Source organism: Coenobita brevimanus, chromosome 70, assembly GCF_032717465.1.
Source record: "Coenobita brevimanus isolate Jiangsu-jjx chromosome 70, ASM3271746v2, whole genome shotgun sequence".
NCBI lineage: Eukaryota > Metazoa > Arthropoda > Malacostraca > Decapoda > Coenobitidae > Coenobita > Coenobita brevimanus.
Window position 1 is genome coordinate 58,272,611 of NC_137023.1, and position 23,676 is coordinate 58,296,286.

At 43.6% G+C, this 23,676-nt stretch overlaps 1 protein-coding gene across 1 annotated transcript; it reads left to right on the forward strand.

The window, feature by feature from the left end:
* Positions 1-32: 32 nt before the first annotated feature.
* On the forward strand, positions 33-21,919 carry LOC145406302 (uncharacterized). Its single transcript, XM_080277463.1, has 8 exons — positions 33-730; positions 3,944-4,101; positions 11,229-11,332; positions 13,048-13,263; positions 14,191-14,566; positions 16,857-17,052; positions 20,328-20,433; positions 21,767-21,919. The coding sequence occupies exons 1-8, from the start codon at positions 33-35 to the stop codon at positions 21,854-21,856; spliced, it is 1,944 nt and encodes a 647-aa protein (XP_080133589.1). The 3' UTR covers positions 21,857-21,919.
* The last annotated feature ends 1,757 nt before the right edge of the window (positions 21,920-23,676 follow it).

Genomic DNA, 23,676 nt, shown 5'->3' on the forward strand with positions numbered 1-23,676 from the left:
CTCCCTCCTAGGTTAGACTCCATAGACTCCTGATGAGACTCAAAGCAAAATTAAAATCTCTCTTGATAACTCGTAGCGGTCTGTCACTGCACACTGAGCACCACCACACCACCACTGCCACCACTACTACTGCTACTATCACCACCACAACCACCACCACCACCACCACTGCTACTACTACTACAACCACAACTGTCTCCACTGCAATGCCTCGGGACATGCCGAAATCGAGCCGGTCCATGCTGGATTTGAGCGGACGTGTTCGTGACAATAACAGTGGGGAGGGCGAAGTATTACACCGCACCCGATCCGTTTGGGACGTGGGATCGCAAAGTGGATCACACCCTCGCCCACAGGCCTACATGCAGCCATCTCGCCCTCTCCTTGGTGCACGGCCAGAGAGAAGACTCCGGCCGGTGTCTCTGCCGGCCACTCGGGAAGAGGAAGCTCCCAGACTAAAGCGACTCTCGGAGATCCAGTGGGCGGAAAGTGTGAATAACGGTGTGGGGGTAAGTGAGGGAGAGGGGGGCATCGTCCCCTCCCCGTCCTCCTCTGTTTCGACCCCCCTGTCGCCCACACTTTCAGCAATAACGGGTTCTGAGAGCGATGTGTTTGTGAGTGACTCCGGAGTCCCCCACATGAGCGAGGCGCAGTCCATGATGTCACTCTCACGTAATTCCTCAGATGATGATCCGAGAGGGACGCTACGCAAGAAGTCTGCTAGTGCCTTGTAAGTCAGTTTTCATTATCACTTCATAGGACATTCATTAGCAAAGCCATCATTGTCATCTTCGTTATCATCATCATTCATCGTAATCACAACACACGGATATACTGTACTTCGTACAGTCATCATCATCATCATCATCATCATCATCATCATCATCACATATACCTCATACACTGCACTCACAGAACACTCAGTCAAATAACACACATACAGTACTACATCAGTGAACCTCATTCATGTACACTCACCCATGCACCTCACTTATGCACACTCACCATACACCTTACTCATACAAACTCACCCATGTACCTTACTAACACAAACTCACCCATGCACCTCATTCATACAAACTCACCCATGTACCCCACTCATACAAACTCACCCATTTACCTCACTCATTCAAACTCGCCCATGCACCTCATTCATATAAACTCGCCCATGCACCTCATTCATATGAATTCACCCATGCACGTCACTCATATACCCACCCATGCACCTCACCCATATACACTCACCCATGCACCTAACTCATACAAACTCACCCATGCACCTCATTCACACAAACTCACCCATGCACCTCATTCATATACACTCACCCATGCACCTCACCCATATACTGTACACTCACCCATGCACATAACTCATACAAACTCACCCATTTACCTCACTCATTCAAACTCGCTCATGCACCTCATTCATATAAACTCGCCCATGCACCTCATTCATACGAGTTCACCCATGCACCTCCATCATATACACTCACCCATGCACCTCACCCATAAACACTCACCCATGCACCAAACTCATACAGACTCACACATGCACCTCATTCACACAAACTCACCCCTGCACCTCACTCATATACACTCATCCATGCACCTCACCCATATACTGTACAGTCACCCATGCACCTAACTCATACAAACTCACCCATGCACCTCACTCATACACACTCACCCATGACCTCACTCATATTTCTCACAACATGATTACCACTCATATGCCACACGAGCAACACTTTTCACCTCATGCACCTCACTGTCACAGCACACTTACTCACACCTTTTCTCACGGTTTATGGGTTTTATGCAAGCTAACACGTGATTGTTTTATGAGTTCAAGGTCTGGGGATTGAGTTTATGAAGAAAATGTTATGTAGCAGCTAATGCGAATAGACAGGGTGATCCGTAAATAGCGCTCCATTAGGAACTCCCCTGGCGGTATCTTAAATGTTGCGAGAACTGCCCAGTGGAGTGGGTGAGGAGCGTTACATACAGACCACCATGTATATTTTTAAATGCAATGTAACTGTTTCTCTGTGTGTATACCTAGGACGTGGACCTCGTGTAAGTATATAAGTTTTAGTATGTAATATGGTATATAGTATACAATGTAAGCTTGCAGTAGTACTTCATCTACGGTTTGGGTCTTATAAAGGTGAGAATAGGAGGCTTAGGAGGCTTGTCAGCTCTTCTTCGTTACTATTTTATTTTGTATTAGGAATAGCCGAGGACATGGCTCGCCTAATTTTTCACCTCCTCTCACTTTGCTGCTCTGGATAATATTACTGAGCAGTTCACCTAATATTCCACCTTTTCTGCTTATCACTTTCCTCTGCTGGCTAATAACACTAAGCAGTTAACCTAATACTTCACCTTCCCCCTTCTGCATATTACTTTCCTTTACGGGTTAATATTACCTAGCAGTTCGCCTAATATTTCGCGTCTTCTGCTTATCACTTTTCTCTGCTGGTAAGTATTACCGGCTTCAGAAGGGTTTAACATGTGTCTGTCCATAGATTATTCTGTCTTGATCCGTCAGGGAGGAAAGCTGTGGATATGTCTTAAGTAAAAAGCAGGCGCAGTGGAAGAAGAGACGACTTTTTGACCCCGTTTGTGCGTTGGTCATTTTTTTTTTTAATGGAAACGTGTCCATACAATTTATCAGAAAGAATATACCGGTATTTACGTGTACTGTATATATCAGAGTGGAAGCCCTGACCAAGATATTATCTCCTTTCCTCGTATTGTATAAAGTTTAGATATATAAATAGACAAATAGAGGAAGACATACATGCATACATAATGAGAGAGAGAGAGGAGGGTACGGACATCTCATTTGCCGAGAGAGACATAGTAACAAACAGACAGCTAGACTGGATAATTAACAGACAAGTATACTATATAGGGAAATAGGCACAGCTAACGATATGAATATATATATAACAGAACGGAGGAAGGAAAAACAAATGAATAAAAAGAATAATCCATACACCAGATTACTGGTGTCCTCTGTTCATAAAATATCTGTAACAGTTAGACTTGAACAGCTGTGGGTATAGGCAATAGACATAATCACTAGGATGTAAATGTGAGCAGATTTGCTTAATCGGTAAGACGTGTGTAAATAAACGTACAACCATAATTTTACCTAACCTCCCCTCCTTACCTCATCTAATCCCACCTCATCTTGCCTTGCCTAAACTAATCTAACCAAACCTGACTTAACCTTACCTAGCGTAACCACGCTTTCCTTGACCTTAACAACCTAACCAGAGTTTAACCTAATCTCTTCCCTCCCACATTGATCTAACTTAACGTAACCCAAACTTATCGTAATCTCTTCCTTCCCTGCTTAATCTAAGGTGAACTAACCTGAACTTAAGGTAATCACCTCCCCCTTCCTCCATGAGACGTGCCTCGAAGAGCCAAGCTAAAGCTAACTAAACTTATCGTACTTAACCTAACCTTCCCAATATGCCTCCCCCACCAGATGTGCCCTGAAGAACTTCACTAAACCTAACTTAATCGAACCATACCTAACCCAGTTTTGCCTTTCTGCCTCCCCCACCAGACATGTTCTGAAGAACCTAATTAAACCTGACTTATCCTATATGTTCTCGTCCAAATCTTTTCCTTCTGCCTCCCCCACCAGACATGGCGTGAAGTACCTAACTTAACCGAACTTCACCCAATCATCTCTTCACTTAACGTAATCTCAACCAGTTATTCCCCCACCAGACATGCCCGAACGTAACTAAACCTAACTTAACCTAACCGTACTTCGCCTCATTTCTCCTTTTTGCCTCTCTCTCCACCAGCTATGTCTTGGAATTTCACCAAATCTTCCCTTCAACCAGACATGCCCGTGGAACCTAACTAAACCTAACCTAACCGTGCTTCATCTAATCTCTCCTTTCTGTCTCTCCACCAGACATGCCCTGAAAAGCCTAAGCCGCAGCACTCCGGCAATGTCCCCCTCCGCGTCGCCCCGCCACAGCGACAGTGAGGGGCAGCCCAGGGTGTCAAAGGGCACGAAAAAGTTCATGAGGCACTTCGCTGAGGCACCTCCTAGTGAATGCGTCCTGAATTGTGAGTAGAAGTGTACTTTTTTTGCCCCCTTTGTATTTTTAACCCGTTTTTGTTTGTCTCTGTTCGTCATCTGCCTATATATCCGTCTCTGTCCAAGGGCAGTTTGTTGAGGAACCTTCGAGAGAATGAGTCCTTAATTTGGAATAGTAATAATGCATTTCGGTTTTGCTACCTTCTGTATGCATCTTTTTACCTGTTGTTACCTGTCTGTCTGTCTGCATGTGTGTCTGTCTGCCTGTATTTCCCGCCTTTTTCAAAGGTAACAAAGGAGTTCACAAGGTACTTCGTCGAGGTTAAATAATTTATTTTTAGCTTTATTATATATATATATATATATATATATATATATATATATATATATATATATATATATATATATATATATATATATATATATATATATATATTATACACACAGTATATTCCAAGAATTCTTTTAGAAAGAGGTGGCCCAGTCCTCATACCCCCCGCCTCTTGCTGTCCCCATGGTTGTTGTTGTTATCTATGCATTACACTCATGGCATCTCTGCACCCCACCGCTACTTCAGCTGATCATATTTTTCCCCCCCACTTCCACTTCTGTACTTCCCCTCCGCAGCTCTGCTTTTGAAGGATATAATGAAATATAACGTTACTTCATTCAAACCACTAATTGTACAACACCCATTTTCACAGGGAGTACTTGCCTGCCCCAGCTCCATCGCCCACCAACATTCCACTCCATCCCACCTAATTCTGTTGCTGTCCACGTCTGTACCTTTACTCATTTACCCCTATGTGATTAACTTGTGGCGCGAGGAAGGTCATGGCGTCATGCAGTCAGTGAACGCGCTTGTTCCGTCTTGTTACCGTCCAGTCGCCTGCTTTTAACCGTTTGTCGGTCTGCCTTTCTGTCCGTCTGAATGAGAGAGAGAGAGAGAGAGAGAGGACGAAGAAGGGGAGGTGTGTGCTGTTTACGTAGCAGGTATGTGGGAAGGGTAGTATGGATTATTGGAGAGAGAGAGAGAGAGAGAGAGCAACGAAAAGGGAAAAGGAGTGGAGAGGAAAGGGGGGGGGGGAACCTAAAGTGAGAGGGAGTGTGAGAGGAAAAAGGCACAGGGTAAGGAACCGAAAGAACTGTAAGGGAAGGTGGGAAAATAGAGGGGAAGAAGAGACCGGGAAGGATTAGGAAAAGAGGGGAGGGAAGAAGGGAGAGGAAGTGCATGGGAAGGAGGGGAGAAGAGGGATGGGCATGGGAGGGAAGAAGGGAGGGGAAGTGTAAGGGAAGGAGGGGAGAAGAGGAATGGGGAGGTGCTCGTTGAAGGGGAGGGAACGGAGAACAGGAGAGAAGAAAGGCTGGTAGGAGGGAAAGTGAGGGAAGGAAAAAGACCGACGGATTGAGTGTGAAGGGGAGAAAGGAGATGGAGAGGAATGGAAGGTGGGGGGGGAAGAGGGAGAAGGAAGGGAGAGAGAGAGAAAGTCGGGAAGGAGAGGGAGGAAAAGGAGAAAAGGAAATGGAAGAGGAAGGTGAGAAAAACAAAGAAATGGAGGGGAAAGAATAGAGTGCGTATCAGGGAACGGGAAGGGAGAGACAGAAGAAGGGAAGAAGAAAGGGGAGGGGTGGAGGGATGCGCTAGTTGATATATACGATTCCATTCCTTATGACCCAAGCCAAGGTTAGAGTGTTCTGAGAGAGAGAGAGAGAGAGAGCGTAATGTTGTAAAGTCGAATTGCTGATACTGATAACAGTTATAACAGATTTCGTAACCTTTCTTCATTAAACACTATGTCGATATTAAAATGATAAAAATAGCTGTATATTATTATGTCGGTATAAAAATTATATACCGGTAAATAGCCATATATAATTGTCAATATAAAAATGAAAAAAAAATCGATGTAAATAATATAGCCGTATATTATTATTATTATGTCGATATTAAGACGATAAAGGTAGCTGTATATTATTATGTGGATGTAAAAATTTAAGAAATGCTCGTATGTTATTATTGTGTCGATATTAAAATGATAAAAAATAGCTGTGTATTATTATGTCGATATAAAAAATGATTAAAATAGCCATCACCATTTTTGTATTTCAATGCGAGGGCGGGAACGAATGCTGTTATGTCACGGGGAAGAGGTGTTGGCGGGCTTATCAGAGGCCGCGGTGATATATCGTTCTAAGCTTCAGCCGTTCGATCATATGACGTAATTTACATGTTATTCTTTCACCCCTGTATGCATATATTCAGATTAGGATAGATATTGCCCTAATCAGTGCTCTCGTTAATAGCCTGGGAAAGGCTTCGAGCTGTAGAGTTCTATATGGCCTTTAGCAACTCCGGACTACATTAGGAGAGACTATTCTACCTTGAGAAGTTAGAAATAGTCGCAATCAGTTCTTACAATATTAAACTGGGAGAGAGTTTTCGAGCTAGAGGAGTACTTAGATATAATCCCCGTCAGTTTCTTCAGTATTAGATTAGGAGAAACTATTTTCAGTAAGTGGAGTTAGATATTGCCTTAATCAGCTGCCGTGATACCTTTGAGAGACCTTCCGGGATGGAATGGTTGAATTATAGCCTTAATCAATTCTTTTATTACTAGCTTAGGAGAGAGCTTTCTAAGATGGAGTAGTTGGATATAGCCTAAATCATTTTCATCAGTAGGCTACTAGCGTAGTGGAGAGGGAGTCGAGAGATGTTTGTATATCCGGTCATTGGAGTCGATCGGTTATAGTCTTGCCACCGCGGGAAGGCGTCCCTGCAGTTCCCCGCTTAGGAGAAACATCATCGTATCAAAGGGGATAACAAAGGCTGTAGCCTATGTAACTCCATTGAGTTCGGGGTCTCTCATCTATTTCCTTCTGTCTCTGGCATCCGATGCTTTTTTGCCGCATCTGGACCCCAGGGACCCGCAGCAATGCCACACATGTAATGGGAGAGTGATTAGCCTCGCTCTTCCCTGAGTGGCATTATGTGGGCAATAAACCCCAAATAACTTTCGGATGTAATCCCATTTGGTTGGAGCGCCTTAATCCTCTAAAACCAGGTGCCCTCAGGTTACAATATTACCATCCAGCGTATTAAATTTCTTGAGTCGCAGGAAACCATTTGGCTTGTCACTCAGTGTAGAATCACCTGAAGACAGGACAACATCGATTTTCACCTAAGTAGGCTAAAATTATCTGTGGGTAGTAGGAATTAATATATTGGCGTGAGACTTTGCTGTATATGTGTAACGGTAAAATGATTAATGGAGAGATTCCATGATTTTCTCTCTCTCTCTCTCTCTCTCTCTCTCTCTCTCTCTCTCTCTCTCTCTCTCTGTCCTTTAACTCCAACACTTGTCAGCCATATAAAATCCTGTGCCCACCAACCGACGTTTAAAGAGAGAGAGAGAGAGAGATTACTGTGGCCTGGGTGATTACCATCTCTTATCAGCTGGGCCACACCTCGCCTTATCAGATCCCAGCCGTGATAACATGTTTTTCTATACTCTTATATCGCTATCTGGCATTGTCAGTGCTGATCATACTAGAATACCACTTTTGTATGATTGTTGCTGCCATTGTTTGACGCCTGTTGGTCTAGTGGGTCAAAATGCCCCAGTTAGACGGGAGCTGTAAAGGTTTTCGTCCCGGAGGTGGCTGGGGCTTATTGTTCAGATAATGTCATTCAGGGGCGAAGGGACTGGTTACCATTGCTACAAATACCGGGACTGAGTAGTTTTGTCCCATGCCCTACACTACTGATGTGGCAGAAGAGGAATGGATGATACGTAGATAGGTGTCATTATTAACATAATAGTTTTCCTTCATCATCATCATTCATCATCATCATCATCATCATCATCGCCGTCTGAATAAAAAATTATAGTAATGATTATAATGATGGCAAATAAGACGACGACATTGATGATGACGATGATGATGAGAATAGAAGAAAATTATGATGATGGTAATGAAGGTAATGATAATGATAAAACACGTCTTGGCAGTGTTTTTACAAAGACCTCCAGTAGACTGATATTACAACTGATGATGATGATGATGGGTAGAACTAAGATGATGGTCTATATCCCTCTGTATATCTTTCTATACCTAGCCAGAGAATCCTAGCTGTAGATGGGGTGACTACGAACGGAGCGCCTCCATCTCACCCTGTCCACCGTCATCAGTCAGCCTTCTCCCCCCCCCCACACACACCCTCACTGAGACCTCTCCACCCTATTCCTCCATCTCATCCTCGTCTTCCATTCCCCCTCCTCCCCTCCACCTCATTCATTTACACTCTCCTAGGCCGTCTCTAATTCTCCCTGTCCACACCTGTAGAGGGTGTAAGGCAGACAGAAACTCTTATCTTATCCTCGGTCTCCTACTGGATCCTCTCCTTCCACCTCACTCTATTAATATAGAAGATGTAAGGCGAATTGTTGCACGTATATATCCCTAACAAATAGCTTTCACGCATGAGACTTCGGCTGGAGATTTCGTAACACTTCCTCCTTAGCGATGTTTTTTGCACATTCTCGTGTACGTTATTGATTTTAACTGTATCGACATGAAGACAATATAAATAACATGTTGAAGAAAATGAAAGTGCAATATAAAGAATAAGTCGCTTACGGAGAGGTGCTGGAAAGCCTCTCGTGCACCTTGGAATGCGGCCCTTAGTTGTCCATGGTCCGTATTTTCATCGGTTAAGGAAACTCCCATACACCTTTTCCTAGGCGACTTATTTTGATTATAACATCTTACTGTCCATCTCTGTGCTACATAAATCGTTCTAATACATACACTGCATACTAGAGATAACGTACAAAAGGATATTGACAAGCCATATCCAAAAATAAATCGTTAAGGAAGATGTGTTAGGGAGCTTCCTTACTCGACGAGAATACGGGCAGGTGTATGTTCGCGTGTTTGTTATCTCGGCTATACATTGTTGACCAGTACATTAACCAGACCGACCTCCCCAACAGCCACACTACCTTTCACCCCTGTCGGTCACACTTTCTTTCGATTCTCACTTCCCAACTCAGCCTACACCATCACCATCCCACACCCTTACCATCCCCCACCTTATCATCACCCTCACCCACACCATCAGCCCCTCCACCCTCACCATCCCCACTCCTCCTTGTTGCCCCCCTCACCCTTACCAACCCCCAACCACATCACCAGCCTTCAACCCTCACCCCCATCCCTCGTCACCCTTCACCCTCCACTTCAAAATCCCCACCACCACAAACCCCCCACCACTCCTATCATCCCCACAAAACCCCACCGCACCTATCACCCCCACAAAACCCCATCGCACCTATCACCACCACAAAACCCAACCACACCTATCACCCCCACCATATATGTCACCCCACCACCACCTCTCGCCTTCCCTCCACTACCCCCTCCTGCTCACGGAGTAGGCCGTGCTCCTCCTCTCCTACTGGAATATTCACGGGAGGATACCGTCCCCTGTCCTGCGACAACACCGACTCTCTCTCTCTCTCTCTCTCTCTCTCTCTCTCTCTCCTATAAATGAGGGACTGGATGGTTGCATGGTGATGATGACGACTACCTGACACGCAAATACGCACACCACACCATCATAAACTAAGACATATAATTCGACACGAATTACTTAATGCCTAGATAAACAACAAGCTCTCCTACATACTGTACACATAGTCAGGTATACATAAATGCATTCACACTTCCACATTTTTGTACACAGATTTGTGTACGGAAATACACACTCGTTTGGTCATATACGGACATACATGCTTATACACATTGCAACAAAAACACACACACACACACACACACACACACACACACACACACACACACACACACACACACACACACACACACACACACACAACCTCCTATTATAGCCTAAGCTAGCGAGGTACTGTGGTGAAACGGTATAATGGTCCCGCAGTGCAGTGGTCACCTGTCTCTAACACACGCACGCAAACACTCACCCGACACCACCATAATAAATGTGTGTGTGTGTGTGTGTGTGTGTGTGTGTGTGTGTGTGTGTGTGTGTGTGTGTGTGTGTGTGTGTGTGTGTGTGTGTGTGTGTGTGTGTGTGTGTGTGTGTGTGTGTGTGTGCGCGCGCGCGCCTCTCTCTCTCTCTCTCTCTCTCTCTCTCTCTCTCTCTCTGTTGCCTGGTCATACAAACGCTCCTCAGTCCCTTCCTTATCCCCCAAATGGAGGGTGAGGGACTGCAAAAGGGTAGCTTCGGCCTCCAGTCCACTGGGTTCTCATTCAGATGAGGAAAGGGTTGCAACTACTGCTACTACTACTACCACTTCTACTTATTCTCACCATCTTAAGTTGGTCCAGGTTTTCTTCCCTCTGCAGCTTATTTCACTATCTCAGGTTGCGAAAAGTTTCACTGACGAAGTGGGTGGTTACTGTCCCACTTGAGCAAGGGGACGGGTGGGTGCGTGTGTGAAGGTCACAGCCTTGCCCTTAGATCGGACTATATGAGCTCTCAGCTCCCTTCCGGGAGGGTAAAAGCTGACAATCACGACCATCAAGTGATCCTGACCAACCCGGTGAATTACACACACACTCTCTCTCTCTCTCTCTCTCTCTCTCTCTCTCTCTCTCTCTCTCTCTCTCTCACTTACTTACCTGTCCGCTATTTATTTACACTGGCCACACTGACCGACTCCTGGTATTTGGGGCCTCCAGGTTGTATTATTCAGGGAGAAACCTTTGATGCCAGGAAAGGAAGGGAGAGGAGGGGAGCAGGAGAGAGGGAGGCAAAGACAGGGAAGGGAAGGATGGAAAATAAGGGAAGAGAATGAAAGAAGGCAAATGAGAAGGAGAGGGGGATGGCCATGGAGGGGGGAGGAAAAGGAGGGAGTGGACGGAGGAGAGGGAAGGAGTGAAGAGAGGGAAATGATAAGGGAGAGAGAGAGTGAGAAAGAGAGGAGGGGGGAGGGGGTAAAGGGTAGGATAGGGAAAAGTTATTTCCTTCAATACAGTTACATAAATTTTGCTTTAGCCAACACCAAGTGATTTTTTTTTCTTTTGTTTTTATAGGAGAGACTTATGCAGCTGGAATGCTTAACAAAAAATTGACTGGATATAACTATTTCACACCCATGCTTTTTTCTTCTTTCAGACTTCTCGTGTGCACTTGTGTCAGACATTCTTCTGCAGGGAACATTGTACATTACTCCCAATTTCTTCGCCTTCTACTCCAAGATCTTTGGTCACGTCAGCCGGGTGAGTTGGATGGTAACAGGTCAATTCATCTACAAGACCCATGTGTCCCCAAGTTGTTACAGTTGGGTTAGGTTGGATTATGCTAGATCAGATTAGTTTAGGTTAGGGTAGTAGAGATGAAACAAGTGAGGACAGATTGACCTGAAAGAAGCTTGAATTCATCTAGGGGTCTACTTAAGAAGAATCTTCTGCTAAAATTGTTTAACTTGTGGGTTAGACGAGAGCAGGTGCTGGGTGTTTTTTGATTCTGTAGCTGGGAATTCTGCTGGGTGGGGTAAGGCAAACATAGGTACTGTGGGTGTGGAATGGGATGGGGATAGAGAAGATGAAGAATAGTTATATTATAATTTTTTAAATGTCTTGATCATGCAGGCAATTTTTTTTTCTTACACTTTTTTCTGGCCGTCTCCAGATAATTTTAACACATGAGGAATCTTTTCAAGGCTTAGATGTACGGTAGCCTTCATGAATATCTTCTCTTAAGGTGGAATTAATTAATATGTAGCAACAAGACAAGGTGAAGTGCTTGAAAAGGTAAAACAAGGAAGAAAGATTGTTGGTTCTTTGAAAGCAGGATAATAAACAGGGGAATGAGCATGGAAGTGAAAAAGTTATTGCATGACAGTATTGTGATAGCAACTGTAATGTCTGGAAATGAAGCTTGGACCTTGTTGGAGGGACACAAGTCAGGAGTAAGAGCAATGGAATGAGTTATTTCAGAGGATCATGTGGAGTCACATGGAGAGACAGACTGACAAATGAGGAAGGGAAGGAGCATTGTGGTGTGGTTATGGATATGATAGGAAGCATTATGAGACACACCTTGAGGTGGTTTGGCCATGTGGAGAGGATGGAGAGCGAGCAACTAACAAGGAGAGTGTGTGTAAGTGAGGTGGAGGGGTAGAGAGGGAGGGGGAGGCAAAGGATGAGATGGAGGGATGGAGTGGAGAGGTAGATGAGAGAGGGGGGTTTGAGCTAGGAGCAGGACAGTGAAATGGTGGGGGACAGGGCAACATGGAGGCAGTTTGTTTGTGGCCATCCCTTACAGGATTAAGGTGTCTGGCAATAGATGGATTGATAAAACAAGATGTATATGGCAATGGTATCTAGGGCTGCTAAGATTTCTCCCAGTTGAACAGAAGCTTCTGGTGGTAGCCAAAATATAATTCCGAGTGCTAATAGCAGAGAAAGGGTTACTTGAAGTAGTATTTAAAGCCTTTGACTGTTAGGATTTCTCTCAGTTGAACGGAACTTTCTGGTGCTTGCCAGAATAAAAAATCTAGATGTGTCAGTAATAGAGAAATGTTCCTAAAGGTAGTTTTTTTAAACCTTTGACTGCCTTCATTTATTTCATGTTTCTGTCAAGAGGTGTCGAGTCCTGTTAGTCGAGTTGCTGGTTTGCAGAAGGAATGTACTGCTAAGATAATACCCACACATCTTTACATGTCACCTCATTGGCATTGACACCATGTTTTTGTCAGCAGGTGTTGATTCATGTTAGTCAAGTATCTAGTCTGCAGAAGGAATGCACCACTAAGATAATGTCCTCACACGTTTACATGTCACAACTTTGGCATTGACCTCGTAATTTGTTGACAGCTACTGATCCTTGTTAGTCAAGTGGTCAGCCTGCAGAAGGATTGCATCGCCAGTATTAAAGTCACACATCATTACATGTCTCCAATTTGGCACTGACCCCATGTGTTTGTCAACAGCTGCTGATTCCTGTCAGCCAAGTGGCCAGCCTGCAGAAGGAGCGTACTGCCAAGATAATACCCAATGCGGTGGGGCTGCAGATGCTGGATGGCAAGAGCTATGTGTTTGGGTCACTACTTTCGCGAGACTCCACATACAAGTTGATGCAGCACATATGGAAGAAAGCAAAGAGGATGGCTGACAGTGACAGCGAACCACCATCAGCCGTCCAGGTGGTGAGTGGGGTCTTGTGCAATAGATGCTAGGCGAAGAGCTGTATTGTATAATGAATTTGTTTTAACCCATGACAAAAATCCCTTTTCAGCTCACATAGTGGCCAGATGTATAGGTAGTAAGACTGAAGGGTCGTTTTGATCTAGTAACAAAGGAGAATCATTAATCATTCCTGCCTCATAATTAAGCTCATTGAATATCATACAACCATGATTTCATATTCAAATTGTGGGAGTGGCTTAGTTCCGTTAAATAAAAAATGAGCTGTTCTTTTTTTTTTTTAGTCTAATTTGACAAAATTACTATCCCTTCATCGTCAGTGCTGGTTGCAACAAGATATTAAGCCCTTCAGTGTTGTGATGTGGTTGTATTTTATTCATGGTGCCATCAGATGATTTAATTTAGTTGGAGGGAAGTTCTTCCTACTGGAGGAAGTAAAGAGGTATACAGTAAAAGAGAGTCATTTCCCATTATATGGTATTGCTGTTTGATGGCTCATCTACTTTAGTGCTTACTGTTTCATTGTTTCTGGACCCTGCTAAGTATCATTCTATCACTGAAGTGCACATTAGAAGAGGGAAAATGATAGTGGTGATGATGGTGATGATTATGATAATTCTTCTACTGTTGTGCTTTCATTCTCTTTGTTTCTGAATCATACATCACATCATCCCTTACATGCAGATAGCAGTGATGTTGATGTAGATGATTAGGATAGTCCTAATTTTATATTGTGGTAATCTTTGTTTCTGAACTCTGCTTCACCTCATCCTTTGAGTGCAAATAGGAATGATGATGAGGATGACATTGATGATGCTGATGGTATTGATAATAATAATGGTGTGATGATGATGATGATGATGATGATGATAATGGTGGTGATTATGATAGTGTTTCCTTGTGCTAACTCATTTTTTCTTTTCTGTCAGGCTGTGGAAGATGATGGAGATGATTCAGTGTCAGGGAGTGCAGAGAGTTTAATGGAAGACCAGGCAGACTCTTACCTTGCCTCGTCATCCCCCCCACTTCCCCCGCTTACTGACCCACCTTGGCCCTCTGACAAGCAAGTCAATAATAATAACAACATTACTACCACTACTGCCATTGCAACATCAGACAGCTGCACTGCAGTGTCACAAGCACTTCTTAACAACACTGGGATTGGTGTATCAAGTGTAACAGGCACAGTTGTTACACAGCGTGGGGGGATCAAGTCAGGCACTCCCACACCTGAGGAACCCAGTGTAGTGGAGGGGGAAGGGGGCAGCCTGCTACAGTGGTTCACACAAGGATCTCTTATTAAAAGTAAGAATTTAGGAGCAGTAGGATTGTGGAAAATATTAAGAATATATGGAGCAAATGGGAAGTTGCTGAATGCCATGAAGAGTATGTACGAGGAGGCTAAGGCTGCAGTGCGTGTGGATAGTGAATTGAGTGAACTTTTCTATTTGAATGTTGGATTGAAACAATTATGTGTCATATTTCCATTGTTATTCAGTCTGTATATGGATAGGGTTATAAAAATGATACAAGGTAGGACAGTGGATGTTGGGGCATCCCTAATGAGTGAGAGCAGCATTTGGAAACTCCTTGTACTGTTGTTTGCGGATGATACTGTGTTGTTAATTGAAGATAAAGGGAACTGCAAGGCATGGTAAATGAGTTTGGAAGTGTATGTAAGAAATGGAGTCTAGAGGTGAATGTAGTGAAGAATAAAGTTATGGTCTTTGAAAGGAATGAAGTCACTGGATGTATAGTGAAGTAGGAGGATGAGGAAATAGAAAATGTGAGTGCATTTAAGTACTTTGTTAGTGTGATGAGTAAGGATGGAAGTTTGGAGGGTAAAGTGCTTGAAAGGGTACAACAAGGAAGAAAGGTTGCTGGTTCTTTGAATGCAGTAATAAGAAACAGGGAAGTGATCATGGAAGTAAAGAAGTCACTTCATGGCAGTATTGTGATACCAGCTCTAATTTATGAAAGTGAAGCTTGGACCTTGTTGGAACGACAGAAGTCAAGAGTGAGAGCAGTGGAAATGAATTATTTGAGAGGAGCATGTGGAGTTCCATGGAGAGACAGACTGACAAATGAGGAAATGAAGGAGATTTGTGGTGTGGATGTGGATGTGATAGAAAACATTAGGAGAAATACATTGTGGCAGGGGACCAGGGGACATGGGGGCAATTTGTTTGTGGCCACCCCTTACAGGATTAAGGTGTCTGGCAATAGATAGATAGATAGATAAATAACTGTAAATAAGTTTGTGGTTGCTGTTGTAGACTATGCTCATCTGGACCTCAACACAATGGACTGCTTGAGGAAATTGCACTTCTTCAGTCCATCATCATCTTTTCAGGAGATGAGGAGGGAGCTGAAGGGTGTTACACCAGGAAGCAGAGCCACCTGGTCATATTGGTCCCACTGCATAAATGATTTCCACTTCAGCGCCTAATATAGGAGGTGCCAGAGAGGGATGCCCTCACATGGTGGCACTGTATGACTGAGCAGTTCTGGGATCTGATTATACAAATATCCTTTACCTCTTTTCTAGTCCCCAGAAAGGAGGATGATGGGCAACAGGAGAAATACAACTTCCCTGCAGTCCACCAGGTTCACATTCAAATGAGCCTAGGTCCACGGCAACAGCAACAAGATATTATGAGCAGTAGATATATATTCATTCATTCATTCATTCATCATACAATCCTACGTTGCCCCATGAGGAGCGTAGGAGCCCAGGGCTAGGCAAGTTGGTCCTGACATTTAAGATGAGAGTGACCAGCCTCACTCATCCCTGAGTGGCATTATGTGAGCAATAAACCCCAAACTCCCCTTGGATATAAACCTTCACCGGCTCAATCCGATTGGTACTCCGTAATTACTCACTAAACCACCAGGCGCCAAAATTTGGTTATATGATTACCACCTAGCATAGTAAATGGTTTCCTGGTGTACAGGAAACCATTTGGCTTGTCACTCAGTGTAGAGTCACCCACGGGCGGAAGGAAGAGGAAAGAATGAAGGAAAGAAAGACAGAAGAGGGAGTGTAAAGGCACTCGTAGGCAAAAGGAGAAGGAAAGAATGAAGGAAAGAAACACAGAAGAGGATGGAAGGAAAGAAAGATGGAGGAGAGGAAAGGCCAGACACCCGAGAGCAGCACTACATCGAGTGAGTGGATGGTAAGCCTTACCACAAAGTAGATATATAACTCTGTATAAATTGTCATTTCAAGTTTTTGCTTTTGTGTAGTAAAACTTGTAGCAGTGTGAGAGTCTCAGCATTGACTCCTGAAGTTTGGGGCATTTTATTTAATTTTTGCACAGGTTCTGTGTGATGTGAAGTTTTCCATGCCCCCGAATGTCCAGTTGGAGTTATCTGTGTGCATATCTTGATACAGCACATCAGCTCTAACTTGACAAAGACCCCTAATCCCTTTCATTTCAGTTAATTGCCAGATGTAGTGAGATTAGAAGGGAGATTTGACTACCAACCAAGGAGGAAGGGAGATTTGACTAATAACCAAGGAGATTCATTTTTATTTCTGCCAAGTTTATCTGGTGAAAACAAACTGACTATAGCAGAGTCCCTCCTCTCCCAGCATGCTTCAGGATGGGCAGCATACCCATGAAGGTGGTAGGAGAAGGTGTATGTGAGATGTGGGCACTACCACGCACCTCCCTGCTCCTCCTTATATCTACCCTGCTCCTCCTCCTCCTCTTTGCCTCTGCCGCCTTCATGCTTCACCGTGTGGACCTCCTTAGCCAGCAGTTGGGTCTCGAGAAGTATGATGAGTAGTGAGTAACAGCGTCTGAAATATGCTCTTTTTACATTAGCTAAGTATAAAATGCCACCTCTCCAGTGGAGATTTTGAGTTGCAACAAAAAATTAACAGTAGAATATGATTGTAAACATTTTTTACTCTAACTTGTCCTAAAAGTGTCATCTCTCTCACGTGAATGCTGAGTAGTAAGAATAGATTACCAATAGAATATGATGCTGTTCATGAAGAAGTGCAATGGAAAAGATACAGAGCCAAAGCATTGTCTTTTTTCTTTCACTAAGCTATGTGAAAGACACTGCAAAAGGACAAAAATCAGGGTCAAGTTAGAGTAAAAACAGTATAGCCAGGAAGGAGTGTAGTTGGAAGGTATTGCTTTTTTCTGCCATTGAACTGCAGCAAATTAGCTGCAAAGAATGGAAGTCTCTGCCTAATTAAACTGAATGAACTGTAGTACAGCATAATAGTACCTTACTGTGAAGGTATGAGCTCTTTGAAGTAAAGTCAGGATTTTGAGGATTTGAATAGTAAGTGAATGAGAGTGTCCCATTTAACTGGAGCAGACTTTTAATTTTATGTCTATTTTTTTTTTTTTTTTTCTAATTATTATTTTTTTTTTCAAGACACCATCTCACTCCAAGTCACTGTCTCACATCATTAGTAGGAAAAGAGTTCATGATGGTGGTGATGATGATGACAGTGATGGTGATGATGATGGTGGTCGTGGTGGTGGAGGTGGCAGTGATGATGGTGATTTAGTTAGGGACATAAGTTCACATAATAGTTCCCGTCACCTATTTCTTGTTGAAGCGTGATGAGTAGTGAGTAATGTCATAATTTTATGAAGTCATATACTGTAATATAGAGCCTAGTTGGGGACAAGAGTTCACCAGATATTTCTGTCTATCTATCTATTGGCAGACGCCTTAATCCCATACGGGGTGGCCACAAACAAATCGCCTCCACGTCGCCCTGTCCCCGACCATTTCACTACCTTGCTTCCAGCTCACACGCCCCTCTCACATATACCTATCCACTCCATCCCTTCATCTCATCGTCGGCCTCCCCCTCCCTCTCTCCACCTCCACCTCACTCATATACACTCTCCTTCTCAGTCTCTCACTCTCTATCCTCTCCACATGGCCAACCCACCTCAGTGTGTTTCTCCTAACACTTCCTATTACATCCACATCCTCACCACAGTGCTCCTTCACATCCTCATTTGTCAGTCTGTCTCTCCATGTGACTCTACATGCTCCTTTCAAATAACTCATTTCCACTGCTCTCATGCTTGACTTGTGTCCCTCCAATAAGGTCCAAGCTTCACTTCCATATGTTAGAGTTGGTATCACAATACTGTCATGTAGTAACTTTTTTGCTTCCATGCTCACTTCCTGTTTCTTATCACTGCTTTCAAGGTTGGGCTTCTGACCTCACTAAAACACACTACAGCACTCTACAGACCATACAGAACAAGGCCCTAGAAATAATCACCGGCTGCACAGCTACTACACCCACAGACCACTTACACCAAGAAACCAAAGTCCTCAAAGTCAAGGATCATCTAGACTTGAGAGGCACCCTAATTCTTGCTGCAGCACTCCACACAGCCACACCATCCACTACACTACATGGCAGCACATCCACACACACCAAGAAACATCAAAACAACACCCAGCACATGATATTATACACAAATACTGTCATCTCTCCCCCCTCGCCCACATCAGACCAGCTTCCAGAAGCATATCCTTACTCAGATCACTCGCCGCTTCATTCAGTCACTCAAAGACAACACACAGCTGCACGCACGGCCTCCTGATATCCACCCTTCTGAATCCTGTCTCCCTTGTGAGGACAAGGCCCACCTGCCCAGGCTGAGATGCAGGCATCATCCAGCCCTTCTGAGTTACCAGAAGAGGCTGGATCACCTTGTCACTTATGCCAGTGCAGGGCAGCACAGCACCCCATACTATTAAGCACATTATGGAAGACTGCATTGCACACAATTACCTATACCAAAAACACAACATACATTCCTTGAGGGCTCTGTGGGAAAGCCTGGTCTCAGCTGTGGCCTTCCTCAGGGACTCGGGCCTGTTTGGCCAGACTGCCTAGGAAACAACTACTACTACTACTACTTGCCCGCAGTGTGCCCAAGTGTGGCAACATGTCAGCAGCTGACATTATGGACATGGTGAACGATAGGCCTGACGCAATGGAAGCTGTCATGGATGCAGTGATCGAGGATGATGAGCAGTTGGAGAGGCAAAGACAGGCTGCTAAAGTGACTGGTGAAGTGCAGGGATGTGCAGGATGTACAGTGAAGGAGTTGAGTGATTTTCTTGTGCATGTGGACTTGGCCAAGGAAGCAGTGAAAGGCTTCGAACAAGATGAGGAAAGGTGTAACAAAATCATAGCCCACCTTGAGAAAGCTGTGGCCTTTCACAAGGACCTGCATAACAGGCGAGTGAATGAGAGGCATCAGGAGCTGATCACGTGCTCTTTTGCCCAGACAGGGCCACAAGCGCAAACTGAACCACAGCCAGACCCCTCACACTCTAACAACGACATGGACAACACAGCATCAGTCATCTCTGTAGCAGACTTTGAGGGGTTCCTTAGGGAGGCAGAGGAGAGGCTACACCAACCCCTCCTCATGCTGAGAGGTGCTAAATTATCCCCAGCCCCTACCTGCCCCATCCACTTAAGCATTTTTGTCCATCGGAGTCAGATGAGGCCCCTTAATTATTGTTTATTTCTACATAATTATTTTTATTTCTGTTAAAAACATGCAATGAATATTTCTAAGATTGTCTGTTTGTGTTTGCTGTTGGCTAGTTAGTTGTAAGTAGGGTGCTGTAGGGGTGTTCCATGAGGGTCCAAACTAAGTACAGGTATCCTTTTTTCCCATTAGTTTTTAACTTTGTAAACCACGGAATTCGTGATCCGTGGGTAGGTACCAGCCTCTAAATGCTGCGGATTAGGTGACAACTGTAAAAAGACTGATGTAGAGATTATTTGCTGAAGTGATGCCCTGTATCAGTGACATCATGTATATAGATAGATAGATTGATAGATTATGGTATTTGCTAAATTCTTTTCCCGTCTGAGTGACACCATGTGGATTAAGAGATAGATAAGGATAGATAATTTGCTAATATGATGCCTTCCCTCAGTAACACCATGAAGATAGATAGATAGATAGATTGATGGACAGATAAGTAATATGCTTAAATGATGTCCTCACTGGACAGATAAGTAATATGCTTAAATGATGTCCTCCCTTAGTGACACCATGTATGAGGAGGTGCTGCATATGCAACAGAGGCTTCATGCAGCAGCTTCAACAGAAATAGAGAAGACTCTCAGTATTCAGCTCAAGCACATTGCAACTGTGAGTATGTTGTTGATGTTATTGTGTCCCCTGGCACATCCAAAGGTGAACTTGGTGAACTGCAGGCTGAAGTTGCCCTCCTCTTACAGTCCACCATCCTCCATTCAGAGGATAGGGAGGTCGCTGAGGGACATTTGTATAACCGGGCGGTGAATCTGTCTGATTGTATCAGTGCCATTGCATGACATCATCCCTTTCCAGAACACTGCTGTGAGTATAGAGATAATATTGATCACCTCAGTCCAAAGGTGTAATTTTAATTTTATTCTTGCTATCCCCTGATAATTTGATTAAACTGGGAGATGTGGGAGCATTTATGAGAAAAGGAGATGTGAGTTGGAGATATGACAGCTTGATTTGCAGAGAACATAGTGAAAAGGAAGCAATTTGTGATTTGTTTGTGGCCAGCCTTTCTGCAATTAAGGCATCTGACTGTTGATAGATAAATGCAGTAGCCCTTGATATTTCTAAAGCTTTCGATAGAGTATGGCACTGTTCCCTGCTGTCCAAACTCCCTTGCTATGGACTAAACTCTTTTGTTCCTTTGATTTCCTCATATCTCAATGATAGGAAAATAAGAGCAAAAGTAGATGATGTATATTCCAATTTCCACTCTCCATGTTACTGAGAGACTGAAAAAGTTCAGCAAAGGGGGATGTTCGGGAACAAGTCCCAAGGGCTGATGAAACTGGAGCTCCAGCTCTCCCTATCATCAGCCTTCCATCACTATTTGCTTTCACTAGTTGTTGTTTGGAATTGTAGTTGTTGGAATTATTATTTTTTTTTTTATATTGTACAGTATATCATCCTCATCATCATCTTTTTCCCACCAAAGGATGATGATGATGGTGATGATGATCTTGTACCTGGTGAGAATATGAGTCATGATGATGATGATGATGAACTTGTACTTGGTGTGAAAAAGGGTTGGGTTGAGGATGGTAGTGGTGATGATAAATTTGTACTTGGTGGGAATTATAGGTCAGAATGATGATGATGATGCTAATAATGCTGAAGTTGTATTTATGATGATGATGATGATGGTGATGTCGAAAGGTGATGACCCACTCAACAGCCTTGTGATGGGATTAAGGTCACCCTTGGAATTGTCTTCCTCAGTCAGTATTTCCCTCTGCATATGACCTGGAGTCCTTTAAATACAATGTGTCCAAGCTTGTCAGAATGAAAGAATCTTGATTTTGGCTTCCTTTTGTTCAGGGTGTAGGAAGAGCAACTTTTTAGCAGAATCCTAACATTTGGCTCATTCTTTTTTGCCTGAAAAAGTGGTTTATGCTGCTACTGCTGCTGCTGATGGTGGTGGTGTACTTTGCAGGTGCGTCAGTCCTTGGAGGCTCTGATGGTGCTATTCAGCAAGGAGCCACCCCCAGTTGAGTCAGCAGCACAGATCCCGGACAACACGTAGCACCAGCTGGGACCAACCCAGGAATGCATACCCTCCTCTCCCTTGGCTGTACCTACTTGGTGCACACACCTAGGGCCATATTATTTAATGCCTTGAACATGGATGACATCCTGTTTTCGTTTATTTGTGCTGTTTCAAATGATTTTATTCAGTTTATGAAAGACCTCCTTCATATAGTGGATTAAAGAAGGCTGTTTCTTACCATCTAGTGCAGAAAGTCTCTCTTAGGGTGAGTAAAATAAAAGTTAGTAATGATAAAATGAAAAACATGCCAATGGAGTGATGTGGTTAAACTAGCTGGGATTGTAATTGACCTTTGATTGCAAACCTTCCTACCCCAGCTGTTGTCACTCACTGCACACACTTAGGGCTGTATGTCTAAACTCTTCAGTCTGAAGAGTTTTGCTGTATATTCCTGCAAGCTCCAGGTGATTAAATACAAATTGGGAGAGACATTGCAAACTGGCATTCATTAATCCCTCAGCTACCAGGGCCTCTCCTAAGCTGAATAAAATTGTCTGGTATTATGCAAGAATAAGTTACAAATATACATCTTCATAGTGGAGTGGTTAACCCTCAGCTGGGACCACAACAAACCTTCAGACTCAAACCCCCCTCCCCTCCTTGGCTGTCCTCACTCGCTGCACACATGTGGGACTATTACTGTATTGGCCCCTGTAAACCAGATTAATTTCCTATCATAGCTTCTTTGTTGGTGGTAGGTGGTGGTGACCATCATCCACTTACTTGATGTAGTGCTGCCTACTTCTTCCTTAGCCGTTATCATTCTTTTTCTGTGCCTGCCCTCCTCTCTTCCTATATCTCCCATCTTTCCTGTCACTTCTTATTGCTCTTCTTTCCTTTACAGGTGGCTTTACATTGAGTGACAAACCAAATGGTTTCCTGTAAGCCAAGAAACCATTTACAACACTGAGTGGCAACCATATAACCAACCCATACATGCTCCCTACGTGTCAACACGTGGGTTGTTGGAGGGTTAGTGTCCCTCCCTGTAAAACCAATAACTCAAAGTCAAATGGCCACCCCTTACAGGATTATGGTGTCTGGGAATAGACAGATAACTTGTTTGTGCTGCTACCAGTTGCTTTTATTCAGTTTTTGGAAAAACATTGTTCAAGGGGTTTATTAAGGCAGTGAGGCTGAAGAGAGATGCATTCATGCGGTGACACCAATATAACCTGACAGCTCCACTGTCTGATAATACAGATGTCTCTCAGCTCCTTTCCTATCCCCTGAAAGGAGGATGGTGAACTGCAGGATGAGGGCAACCTCAAACTGCAGTTGACCAGGTTCAGATCTAGATGAACCTGGGGTCACAACAGCAGCCACAGGAACATTAAGGCTTTATATAACCTCTGCAGTTTAAAAAGTTTATCCTAAATGTAATAAAATGACGAGAGTATAATGGGAAAAAAAAAATTGTCTGTGAGCTCAGTGGGTTAATTCTACTTCATGAGGAGGTATATCAGTCATATTCTTGCATCTGTCCAACATTTTTATGCTTGAGAGTAGAAATCTATACATTTTCACTTTAACTTTGCCAATAATTGCATGTCTTCATCTTAAATGCTGATTTGTAATCATAGATGAATATTACAATATGATGCTAATCTCAAAGAAGTACTATGGAGAGGATGTGGATGGTCTTTTTCTCACACAGAGTCGCTTGACAGTAGCTGCAAATGGATGAGACTTTGGGCCAAGTTAAGATAAAGGAACCATAGAATGAGAATCTTACCCAAATCACAAAGAGATAGCATGAGTAAAATATAAAAGGACATCCCCAAAAGGAAGAGCTA